Source organism: Crotalus tigris, unplaced genomic scaffold (assembly GCF_016545835.1).
Source record: "Crotalus tigris isolate CLP2741 ecotype Arizona unplaced genomic scaffold, ASM1654583v1 scf7180000017545.3456711, whole genome shotgun sequence".
Lineage (NCBI taxonomy): Eukaryota > Metazoa > Chordata > Lepidosauria > Squamata > Viperidae > Crotalus > Crotalus tigris.
The window spans coordinates 2008322-2021155 of NW_024096464.1; the positions used below are offsets into that span (position 1 = coordinate 2008322).

Consider the following 12834-nt stretch of genomic DNA (forward strand, 5'->3'; position numbering starts at 1 on the left):
TGACACTTCCTTCAGACAAAGTGAAATCTTCTGGCTTTGGAAAGGATGCCAAATCTGAGCCATTAGTGTGAAGCTAGAGTTTACTATTAATCTATTGCTCAGCAGAATGAAATGTTAGACCTATCTAGATATGTGAAAGACAGATAGAGACAGCTGTGCACATGCAGCAGCAGCAGCAAAGAGTGGGAGAAAGCGCCTGCGTTATGAAGACTGATCCGAACCAGTTGTCTTTTCCTTCTCTTAGGATCGACGTAAAATAACACTGTTAGCCCTTTCTCACTCTCTTTGTCTGCTTCCTTTAGACAGCAATGGTGTTCCTCTGAAATCAAATTAGAAACAGAGTCTTATCGTTGGAGACCTCAGTCCCATTACAAAGCAGTATAAGAAAAGTGTTGATGTAAACTACAGAAAGAGGAACCTCCAGTGGGTCAGAGTCTCCATCCCAGCGTCTTTTCCCTCCCTATGTTTCTTCCATTGTCTGAAGGTGCTCTCTCTCCTTTTCTCCCTCGTCTACACCCCCCCCCCGCCCCTCGCAGTGACCCCTATGCCCCCCCCCCACAATGTCTTTCCTTGGCCGAGGAGGAGGAGGTGGAGTGCAGCGGTCTTTCGGAGATGTCAGCAACTGCTAGCCCAGCCGATGCTGTCAAGAAGATTGCATCAAGCCTGTGAGACGCTTGCCTGCCAGTGACTTTCCCTGGAGGAACAAACAAAGGGGAAATGGGGGGGGGGGAGGAGAAGCCAAGGATATGAATTCAGTTTGTGATTAGTCGGTAACACAGGCCAGATTGCTCAGTGACTTTCAAAAGCTGGTGGGCAAGGATCAATTATGGAATGAAAGATATTTGTGATGACACATGGGGATAAAAGAGGTGGGACTATCCTATACTTTTTCTAGATAAACATTGCTTTGGGTCAGGGAAAGATAGTCAAGACCACGCCTTCCCTGTAGAACAGCCCTATTTTCTGTACCAATTTATGGCATTCGCATATATGATCAAGCTGTCCAAACACGTAAGGGAACCCAGTTATCTCTTTGCACTGTTGGTAAAATATGTCTTGTAGAAATTCACTCCCCTTAGGCATACAGGCAGCACCACTATGTTCATTAATAGGGAACATTGGTTTCAAGGAATTCTTCCTCCCAATCTGCAAATACTTACATGCTTCTTCCCTCGGGATCTTCCTTGATGTGATGAGCATATTGGTTTCTCCCTTCCCACAGCCTCTACTATCTTTGCATCTCATCGTTCCTTTCTAGTTGCTGAAATCAACATCCAGAGATACGAGTCTAGCTCAGATATGCTTCACTGATGTAACTACATTGCCTTCTTTCAAATCCATCAATGGATTCATAATTTCCCAAGGGCACTTGTAAATACCCAAAATTCTCAAGAATGGTTAATTTAGAACTACAGGTGACATACAACACTAAATGTTATACATTTAGTAAATATTATTTAGTTACTAAAATATTTCAGTAAATACTCCCATAGCAAGTGCTTGGTTGGTCACATAGAAGGATAAAAATTCTACCATTCTTGTAGAATCTGCCATTATTATTGTATTTGTTGCAAAGGAATGAACCCCAACATTCAGATAGCAGCTCCCCAAAGGCAGACTAGAGGGGGGGGGAATTAAACAGTGTGAGAGAGAAAATCCTGTGCAATGGCTGACTTTCTCATGTTGTCAACTCAAGCTGCCAACTGGCAATTTTGAAGCTTCTTTGTCTCCAATATTTTCATATCTGACACACTTACTGTTTATGCGTGTCTATGAGTATATGCTTTCCAAAAGCCACTTAAAGAAAGACAGGAGGGTAGGGTAAGGAATGAATAAAAGTTAAGTAAAATAAAATGCCTGTAAAATTTACCAAATTAATTTACTACATGCCACCCCCATGAACCCACCTCCCTCCTCTAGCAGATACAATCAAACAGAAAGGAATAACTGGACAAAATGGGGATAAGAAGCTTTGTCCAGGCATTGCTGAAAGGGATAAAATCAGCTAGGTAATTAGCCCTACTTTTAAAAGCATCCAGGCATTGGCGCAGCAAAGTCTGCATTCTTTGGCACTTCTTCCTCATTCTTTTCTTTCAAGAATTACCACAGTTCCTACCTGGACTAGGAGATGAGCCTCACTCCAATTCAATTTGAGAAAACTCAGGCAGAATATTTCATGGCATTCTGCCCCCAATCGTTACTCTGAGGTCCCAATGCCTGTAAAGGCTTTTTCTTTCTCCTTCAACATTTCTATTTTAGTTTATGCAACTAGTGCTGCTCACAAAATAGTACAGCACACAAGAATTTATTAGATTATCTTCAGCCAGACCTGAAAGTCGCATTATATATCCTTTATAATGCTTTCATTCCTCCAAATCAGTGTGCACTATATCTTTTTTTTCCTTAATTGGATCGCAATCACTAGCTCAGCTTGCCAATTGAATGTTGAAGATCTGCTAGCCAGCCAGAGAATAGATGTATGTGCCAGACAGTGCACTTAGTGACTGCATGAAAGAGAGAAAGAAATCCTCTCATTCTGATTTTTTTTTACATTTTACAAACGGACCCAGTCAAGTATTTGAGACTCAGGCTGGCCTTTATTTCGCTAATCTTCTTGGAAAACAAGAATGGGGGTTATGTGTGAGAGAATTATTCCTGATGCCTTCTGCTATAACTTTTAATTCTTTGTATCCAGAAATTTGTTGACCGTCCAGCAGAATGGATTAGGCAGGATTTTAGGAAACGGGAGAAAGAACAAAATAAGCAATTAGTTTATTTTTTATTTCTTCCTTTAAGTGCAGATTCAGAAGACCAACACATAGCTATAGTAGGTTGCAGTAACTTTAAAAAAAAATTCCTTGTGGCACAGTAATAATTTTGGAAACAATTTTTCTAATATACACAACTGAGTACACAGGGTACAGAACTGAACAGGGTAAGTAAGTAATCTCCTCTTTCCTATTCTGAGAGCAGCGTATCCACCAGCACAATCTTTTCTGAGCCTCCCCAGACTTCCATTAGCTGCCAGTCTTCTTGGGTTTTTCACACCTCTCATTTCCGTCTAGCATTAAACAGCCATTCTGTGCATGGACCAAAACAAACTGTATTTTATTTGGGGTACGTATCATCCAAAATTAGCTGTTTTGTGCATAGAATAGCTTTTTCCTAATCCTGGGATAGTCAAATAAGGTCTGAACTCTGTTAGAAGAAAAATGTCTTGGTTTATGTTCTTCAGTATAGGCCCCAATGAAGTTTAGTGCTGTGCTAATCTAAGGTTAAGATTAAAAGTGCAGAGAAATTCACTCTGCAATTCAAACGGAACTTTCATAATTGTCTTTATATTTTGCTAAAAGAGGACCATTTTTGTAGCTACACCATAATTAATCTCAGTAGTCCTATTCTTCTATGTGTTTTAATTTGTCAGTAGTTTAAATACAGGTAGTCAATCAGAATACAGCTGGAAGGGGCCTTGGAGGTCTTCTAGACCAGCCCTCTGCTCAAGCAGGAGAACCTATACCATCTCAGGCAAGTGACTGTCCACTCTCTTCTTAAAAACCTCCAATGATGGAGTGCCCACAATTTCTGAAGGCAAGCTGTTCCACTGGTGAATTGTCCTCACTGTTAGGAACTGTCTCCTTAATTCCAGGTTGCTTCTCTCCTTGATTAATTTCCATCCATTGTTTCTTATCCTGCTTTCAGGTGCTTTGGAAAATAGATTGATCCCCTCTTCCTTGTGACAGCTTCTCAAATACTGGAATACTCCTGTCATGTCCTCCCTAGTCCTTCTTTTCTCTAGACTGGGCATTCCCAATTCCTACAACCATTCTTCATATGTTTTAGTCTCCAGGCCTTTAATCATCTTGGTTACTCTTCTTTGTACTTTTTCCAAAGTCTCAACATCTTTTTTGTAATGTGGTGACCAAAACTGGATGCAGTATTCGAGGTGTGGCCTTACTAAAGCTTTAGAAAGCGGTACTAATACGTGATTTTGATTTTGATTCCTCGACTTTCAATCACAAATGGGACCAGAACCTCCATTGCTAAGCAAGGCAGTGGTTAAGTGAATTGCACCTGATATTCCAACTTTTTTTTTTTTTTTGCCATAGCGGTTTAGAAAATCACCGTAGTAGTTAAATGAATCATATGGTCATTAAGCGAATCTGGCTTCCCCTATTGACTTTTTTGGAAGCCAGCTTGGAAGCTCACAAATGATGATTGCATAACCCCGCCAAGAACCTAAATTTTGGTCATGTGACCATGAGGATGCTGTGACAGTCATCAGTGTGAGGACCAGTCATGAGTTACTTTTTGTAACGAATGGTTGTTACAACAAATGGTTGTTAAATCAAGAAGTACTAGTAGTGGCATTACTGGACAATATATACTCCATGACTGCAATTCCAAGTGACCACAAGCCCAAGTAAGAAAGTTTTTCAAATGGTCTTGTTAGCTTCAATTCATTTATAGCCAACTTCGAAATTCTTAAAGTCTCTGTCAATCTATGATGCTCCTTAAAGGAAAAGCAGAGGCCTTCATTTTAGAGTTTTCTAGAAGCAGCTGTTACTAATGGAGTCCAGAAATTCTGAATCTTCTGAAGATGCAGTTTCAAATTTTGCATTGTGTATGGCCCAAAGAGATATTTATACAGCTGTATACTCTCTCTCTAAAGCATTCTCTCAATTCAGATTTGAAAGTCTCTTCAGGCGAGACATTCCTCAAATTCATATTATACAATGACTGCCATTCTATATCCAATGCAAAAAATAATAATAATGGTATATGCTGCCCTGTGCCTCTATCCAATCCTTGTTTTTAAAGTTTATTCTTTTGAGTATGAGATCCCAGAAGACATGTTTCCACTCTGCAGATTATCAAGATAAAATATGATATCCTAAGAATACCAAGAGATTATATTTCTTGGGGTTAAAACCTATGATTTATATTCCTTAATTCAGCCATATACTGCACTGGGCTTCTTAGAATTCTTTACTAACACAAAACCTAAGTGCAGTATGACACACATGTTACTGAAACGAAACAGGCCACACTCCCCATTTGTTTTTTTTAACATATGATTTTGATACAAAACTAAGGGCCATATCCTTTTAAAATGGTCTTTTATTAGAATTAGAAGAAAAAGAAAGAAAAGATACATATTGCAGACACATGAAGAGTAATATAAACTGAGGAAAAAAAGTTTAATGCCGAACAGAAGATTTTTAAAGCAGAAACCAAAATAACAGTAACAACCACAACAATGGCAAAAGAACATAAAATCCACACAGATGCACTTAAATAAAAAAGATCAAAGAAGGTGTTAAATTAGTATACATAGAATAAGAAATGATAACAACAGAAGACGGACAAAAATTTAAATATATATATACATAAAACAAAAGCAAAACAAATTACACCGAAAGCTTGTTTACTGAATATTACTTTAAAAGAAAATATGTCTATTTGTTTAAATGCAGTAGTCCAATTATCAACTCACTTCAAGAGCCATACTGGCGTTTGTGAGGTTGTTTCAGAAGGAGGCACCAGGGTGGCCCAACCAAACCTTTCATTTTGAAATGCCACTTAAGTGCTCTTGCAGTTGGGCTTGGTGTTTCTAAAGTATGACCAGGTATAATGTCTGTGACAGAATCCAAAACATCCTGTCTACATGCTGTCTCCACCGTGTATATAGAGTTGCCACCCACTTACAAAAACTATAATTTATTTTATGTGATTCATGGGGGTTATTTTAGTCAATAAGCTGCTTCTGTGCGGTGTGTGTCACCATAGTGCAGAAAGTATGTAAAACATGTAAACACAACTGTAAAAAAAAAAGTCATCTGTTTATGTGCTCCTTGGGAGGTAATGTTGTTCGCAAATGTTGAGTATGTGTGTGTATGTGTGTTATTTCCACAGCACAGAATACCTATGGATGTATTTGAAAAATTAAACTACTTGCCCTGATATCATGAGTCTCAAAGGTCTTTAAACATTTGCATCTTCGGCACCAGAGATACGATTTCATACCCAAGTTGGTGCTTTGAAGGTGCACTTAAAAACAGAATACAGGTATTCCTCGACTTACAACAGTTCGTTTAGTGACCGTTCAAAGTTACAATGGCACTGAAAAAAGTGTTTTATGACTGTTTTTCACACGACTGTTGCAACATCCCCAGGGTCATCTGATCAAAATTCAGATGCTTGGCAACTGATTCATACTTATGATGGTTGCAGAGTCCCGGGGTCATGTCAAGCAAAGTCAATGGGGAAGCCAGATTCACTTAACAACCGTGCAAGAGAAGTTGTAAAATGGGGCAAAATTCACTTAAGAAATGTCTCATTTAGCAACAGACATTTTGCAGTCAATTATAGTCATAAGTCGAAAACTACCTGTAGTGAACTGCCACAAGCACTTCCTTTTCCAGTATTTTTTTTAACCCCACAACAATATCCTATGGGGTAAGTTGGGCTAAGACATAAAACTGGCCCAAAGCCATTCAGGGATCTTCCCTGAGTGCAACTCCAACATCCTAACTATATACTGGATGGCAGATATCTTGCATTTTAAAGCTTCCTTAATGGTAATCCAGACCAATCAGAATGAATTATAAGAATGAAAAGAATGAAGATAAATATGGGAGGTGGGAGACACAAAGGCATCAGTTTGTCAAGCTATAGGTGGAAAACATATGGCCCTCCAGGTGTTGGAATGTAACTCAGCAAAACCTGGACACATGGCTAATGATGAGAAATTGAAACGCAGTCCCATGGAAAGACAGTTTCCTCATCCCTGTTCTGTGAGATGCAGGGAGAGAGTCAGGGTTGATAAAATGAGTATATTACTTTGTTATGATGTTTACTGCCAGTGATGCCTTCCTCTTTAAAAGGGGAGCAGGATTCATTATTCAATGTAAATCTAATGAAGGAGAATATTTGTAGCTCAGGGTTGAAATGAGGGGTCCTTGGTGTTCTCTGAGTTTGCTTGTTTTCTTGCAAACCTTTTATAACTCTAACTAGGTAGCATCATCAGTGCTAGTAAGGAACGCTGTTTGCTGTCTGTTTATATTCTGGTGTCTTGCCTGTCTAGGTGCATGGGGGAGGCCTGAGGGATTCTTTGGTTGGGTGTTTTACTAATGGCTCTTTGGCAGTTTCTTGATTGGGGTGTTGCTTACTTGATTGTTGGTCTGAAGTTGACCTTGGAGGTGCGGGAGTCTTTTTCTCTTTTGGGCTAGTTCAGGGGTATCAAACTCAATTTCAATAGGGCCATATTAGCATTGTGGTGCTCTCAGGGGGACCGGGTGGGCATGGCCCACTGGGTGGGTGTGGCTGCAATGGTCATGGCTGGCTATGTGGGCGTGGCCAGAGTGGGCATGGCCACCTCGTTGTTGCTCATGGGGGGATGCCTGTGGGGGCTGGGCAGGATTGGGGGACATCCAGGGGGCCTCTGGTGGTGGAGCAGTGGGCACGAGGCTCGTCCTGTGCAGTGAGGTGCTGTGGGTAAGGCAAGGTGAGGCAGTTGTTGCCTGACACCATCGGCCCCCACACACAAAGGCCAGCAAGCGCATGGGGCCCTATGGTGTCCATCAACAGCTACAGCCTGCCGACTCCTTGAGCGGCACACTCTGATCAGCTTGCTGCAAATACCAGGCCAGCCCTCCAGCAGCAGGCAGAGGAGGGGAAGGGGAACTATGTGATGCAGACTGCCTATTCCACCCCATCTGTTTTTGCTTGTGGTTGGAGAGCATATTGCTACTGGCCATCTCCTCAGCCCCCTTGCAGATCTTGCCCTTGGCTCACGTGTGGAGCCTGTTCCCCTTGCGCACCTGATGCACCTTGGTCCCACCTTGGGCTGCCACCACCAGCAGCTTGTGCAGGTCCATAAGGCTGCTGCTGCTGCCCAGAGCAGCAGGCCCACCCAGCACAAAGGAGGTGAAGTGGCCAGCTAGGAAGCTTGAGTAGAGATTGTAGAGCACACCCACACCTAGCAAGCAAATGGCCACCCTGAGCGGGGAAAGCCAGATCCCCATCGGTGCCTTGGCTGCCCAGCCCCAGCAGAGATGGGGGGAGGTATGGAATCTTGGCTGGACCTGGGTGGCCATGGCCCAATGGGGATCTGGCTTTCCCTGCTCGGGGTGGCCTTTTGCCTGTTGGCCCTGGGCATGCTTTATCACCTCTAGCTTCCTAGCCAACCGCTTCAGCTCCTTTGTGCTGGATGGGCCTGCAGCTCTAGGCAGTGGCCTAATGGACCTGCGTGAGTGGCTGGCAGCTGGGGTTGGTACTGAGGGGCACAAGGGGAATGCACTCCATCCGCAGGCCAAGGGCAAGACCCATGAGGGGGTTAAGATGACCAGTGGTGACCTGCTCTCCAACTGAAAAGAGATGCGATGGAATAGGCATGTCTGGAGGTCTGCATCACATGCCCCCCCAACTCCACATGCTGCTGGTGCTGCCGCAGTGCTGCTGGAGGGCCGGCCCATATTCACAGTGGGCTACGCAGCTTCTGCTGCCTGATGCCATCGGCTCTCGCATGCTCACCGCCTCCGGGGCCAGGGGCCAGTCCCTCGCTATGGGCATCCCTACGGGCCAAATATCGGCCAATCGCAGGCTACATCTGGCTTGCGGGCCTTGTGTTTGACATGTCTGGCTAGTTGATTGTCTCTTTTGCATAGTCTATAGATGTTGTTAATGTCTATGTGTCTATTGATGGCTGATTTGTCAGAGTGCCAGGCTTCTAGAAATTCCTTGGCATTTTTGAATTTGGCCTGGTTTAGGATTGTCACATTTTCCCAATTGAAACTATAGTTAAATCTGCATACATGTTGTGAAACTAAAGAATTTTCGTCATGCCTTATGACTGCCAGTTGGTGTTCGTGGATGCGTTCTGCCAGTTTTCTGCCCGTTTGTCCTACATAGTGGATGTTGCAGTTCTTACACTGTATGTTGTAGGATAAATCTCTACTATCTCTATTTACCTTAGAGCACCTCAGAATTGTAGGGAATGATGGGAACTAAAGTTCAACATATTTCAAGATCACAAAGCTGGGAAAATCTGATCCATATACTATCTCCAGAATCAGAGGCATACATTTCTGACTTGACCTGGTCCAGCAAGTTTCTTGTGTTTTTATTGAATGGAGAGTATTTTATTGAATAATTCTTATGGTTGTCTAAATTCATATAGTAATTTAACTACTCCAATACTGTATAGCACAATTTTTAGCCCCTCTCTTATCTATCCAATAGAAACTGAATAAATATGTAACATAGCTTCGGACCAGATTATCTAAGGGATCAACCTGAATTTTTACCTGTCCAGTTTGCTCTAGCAGATTGGGGGTGTTATGAGTCCCATCAGCCAAGGAATGTTGGCTGATGGAAAGCAAATGTTCTGCCTTCTTAGCAGCAGACCCTGCCGTGTGGAATATTCTTCCTTCAGGATGGCCCTGACTCAGTTAGCCTTTTGTAAGATTCTAAGGATCTAATTATGTCCATGGAGTCCTGAAATTGTTAGGGGATTCATTACCTGGTTCCCTTGTTAATTTTTATGTAATTATGTCACTGTGTAAGAAATTTTATGAACTAGAATAGCCATAGCAACAAACCAGCCAATGAGAACTGTTTTTGATTAAGACATAGTATTAGCTGTGTGAAGCATGTGATCTAGCCTAGGTCTGAGAGTGTCTTAGTCTTCTCTGTGTTTTTTTTTTCTGATCGCCAAGTTAAGAGTTGTTGATGTTGCCCAGAGCTGAATGAAACTGTATGTATCATGTTTATATATATTTTATACATAAAGTTTTTCTAAACTAAGCCTCCTGCTCATTTTGAATGTGTGCTTATTTTGGGGCTTATTTTTGCATTGGAAAGCTGTAAAACTCCAACAGGTTATGAACCCAGATCCCAGCCAGCCCTTGCACACAGTTCAGACTGAAGAAAAAGATTGAGGCTCAGCACAGAGCTGTAATTAAGCTGAAGGACTGTCTAAGTTAAATAAACAAGAAAAAGGCAGAGGCTGCTCAGCTGAAGGCTTGCAGGATGGCTGATTTAAAGGAGAGCTCTCTACCTTGATTGGGACAAAAGAATTATCTTATTTGGGCTGCAAAAATGGAATGCTTCCTGAAGGCTAAAGAGCTCTGGGACATTGTGATTAATCCACCCCAGGGGCAATTAGCAGCTACAGATGAATGGAGGGATGATAAGGCACTGGCTTACATCATCTCAAGTGTGGAAGATGAACAATTCTTAAATGTAGCTGACTTAAAAACTGCAAAAGAGGTTTGGCTGAAGTTGAGAAGCGTCCATGTGAGTGAGTCAGCATGCAATATAATGCAGTTATCAAGGCAATTGTACAGAGTCCGGCTGCTGCCACATGACAGCAGAGAAAAGTATTTGTTCCACATGCAGAAACTGTTTGTTGAATTAGAACAGCGAGGAATGCAGTTTCCTGAGTCTCAGAAGGTGCTGTTGGTACTAAATAGTCTTGATGAAACATGGGCCATTGTTTCAGCTGTTTTTGAATGCAGACCAGAACAGGAATTAAGTATGGAAGCACTTAAAGCCTGTTTGATTTCTGAAGAACAGAAACGCCATTTTAGAAAAAGCAACGAGGAGAAATTCCTGAGGTGGGGGTCCAAGGAGCAGAAAGAGAGCAAAGCAGCAGACCTGCTGTCTGCAGAGATTGCATTACATCTCAGGAGAGAATTCCCAAGAGGAAAGAACAGGAGAAAAGGAAATGTTTCATGTGTGAAACTCATTTAAAGAAAGACTGTTTACAAGGAAGAACAACAGCAAACAGACAAGCTGCTGTTGCAAAAGTTAGCTATTATAATAGTAGAGACAAATGGTTAATGGAGTGGAGCTAGTCAAACAATTGTTAATAATTCTAAGTTGTTTTCCAGATTGGACTCAACTGGAGGAGATGCAGTGGCCTTAGCAAATGGCCAGAAGGAAAAAGTCATGAGGAAAGGCAGTGTGCTGATTCCATGTCTGGAGGAAAGGTTTAATAATGTATTATATGTGCCTGAAATGGAGCATAATGTACTAAATGTTTCCAGTCTGGACAAACAAGGGTTTGAGACCACATTTGTAGATGGGAAATGTCTCATAAAAAGAAATGGGAATGTATGTGCACAGGGCATAAAGCAGGATAGTCTTTATGTGTTGCAGGCACAAAAGATTCAATGTGCCCAAACATTTGGTAATGTGGCACAACATGATTCATGCATTCATCTCTTGCACAGAAAGCTTGGCCATGCCAGCTTCAGAGTGTTGCATAGGATGCCAGAGTTTGCAGAGGGATTAACCTTGAAAGTGTGTAAATCATACTTAGACTGTGCAGTGTGTAAATCATCGAAATCCAAGGTATTCCCAGTAAGCAAGAAGAGCACAAGGCAGACAACAAGGGTTCTAGAGCTGGTGCATGCAGATTTAGTAGGACCAATGCAAGCCAGCTTGGGAGGAGCCAGGTATGCATTAGCCATTGTAGATGACCATAGCAGATTTGGGTTCTGCTATTTGCTTAAGAGCAAAACAGGTGTTGCAAAAGTTCAAGCAATGGGTGAGCTTTGCAGAAAGAAGATATAGGCAACAGGTATGCCAGCTGCAAACTGACGGGTTCAGAATTCATGTCAACAAGTTTTCAACAGTGGTTGGGACAGCTAGGAATATGACATAGATGCACAGTACACAGCAGCTGAGAATGGCACGGCTGAAAGACAGAATGGAATCTTGCAGACCATGAAAGACTCACTGCTGGAGGATTCTGGTCTGAGCAGGTCGTAGTGGGGTGAAGCCATGTTGACTGTTAATTATTTGGTCAATAGGCTGTGGAGTTCCTCTCTAAATGATACTCCATATGCTGTGCTGTCCATATGGGAGAAAGCCATCTCTAGCACATTTAAGGGTGTTTGGAAGCAATGCATGGGTGTATATTCCAAAGGCAATTAGGAAAAAAAAGGACAGCCAAAGGCTAGAAAGCTCAGATTTATAGGCTATGAGCCTGGCTCAAAGAGCTATCGCTTTGGGAGGAGAAGTATAGTAATTTCCAGAACTGCTAGCTTTGCAGAGCAGAATTGGAGCAGAATTGATGCCAGTTCTGGGGATGATCCATTTAGTGATGGTGACTCACTTAGTGATGGTGTCAGCATTCAGGGAGGAGAAGCTAAAAAAGGACAAGAAAAGGAGTCAGAAGAAGATGGTGACTCTGATGTGAAGCAGAAAAGAGTTGACAGTCAAGAGCAGTCAATGCCATGCAGGTCAGAGCGATGGAACAAGGGGATTCCACCTGACAGGTATTCTGCTAGGAAAGTAAAGGTGTAATGACTGGTATGAGCCAAGAAACTATCAGAAAGTATTGGCACTACCCAAAGTGAAGCAAGTGAAGTGGAAAGAGACCATGGACAAAGAAATGAAATCCATGGATGAACATAGAGTATTCACCTCTATGGCTTTACCACAAGGCTAGAAAGCTGTAGGATGTAAATGGGTATACAAAAAGAAACTGTTACCCAACAATGAAGTCCAGAAAACAAACAATTGTAGCTATTTCTATGTACAGGCAGAATTTATTGCTCTGTCTGAACTGTGTTCAGAGGTAACCTGGTATGTACAGCTGTTAAAGGATTTAAGTATAGAAGTTAAAGAAGCTGTAACAGTATTTGAAGATAATGCTGCTTGCATTAAAATGGCAGCAGGTGACAGAGTGAAAAGTAGAAGCAAGCATGTGGACATTAAGTATTGTAATGTCAGAGAAGCCATCAAAAGTAAACTATTTCGCTTGCTTCATTGTTCTTCAGATGACAATCTGGCAGATGTAATGACCAAGCCATTGGGTGGAGTACA

At 42.0% G+C, this 12834-nt stretch overlaps 1 protein-coding gene across 5 annotated transcripts in view; it reads right to left on the bottom strand.

Annotated features, from left to right (window-relative positions):
- Positions 1-564: 564 nt before the first annotated feature.
- The window catches only part of RGS6 (regulator of G protein signaling 6), a 222338-nt gene continuing 210068 nt past the window's right edge, over positions 565-12834 (bottom strand). For all 5 annotated transcript variants that reach the window (XM_039334125.1, XM_039334140.1, XM_039334134.1 and 2 more), the window contains one exon: positions 565-694. In XM_039334125.1, the coding sequence (XP_039190059.1) occupies positions 644-694 (51 nt within the window). In that variant the 3' untranslated portion in view covers positions 565-643. The remainder of the gene's footprint in view (positions 695-12834) is intronic.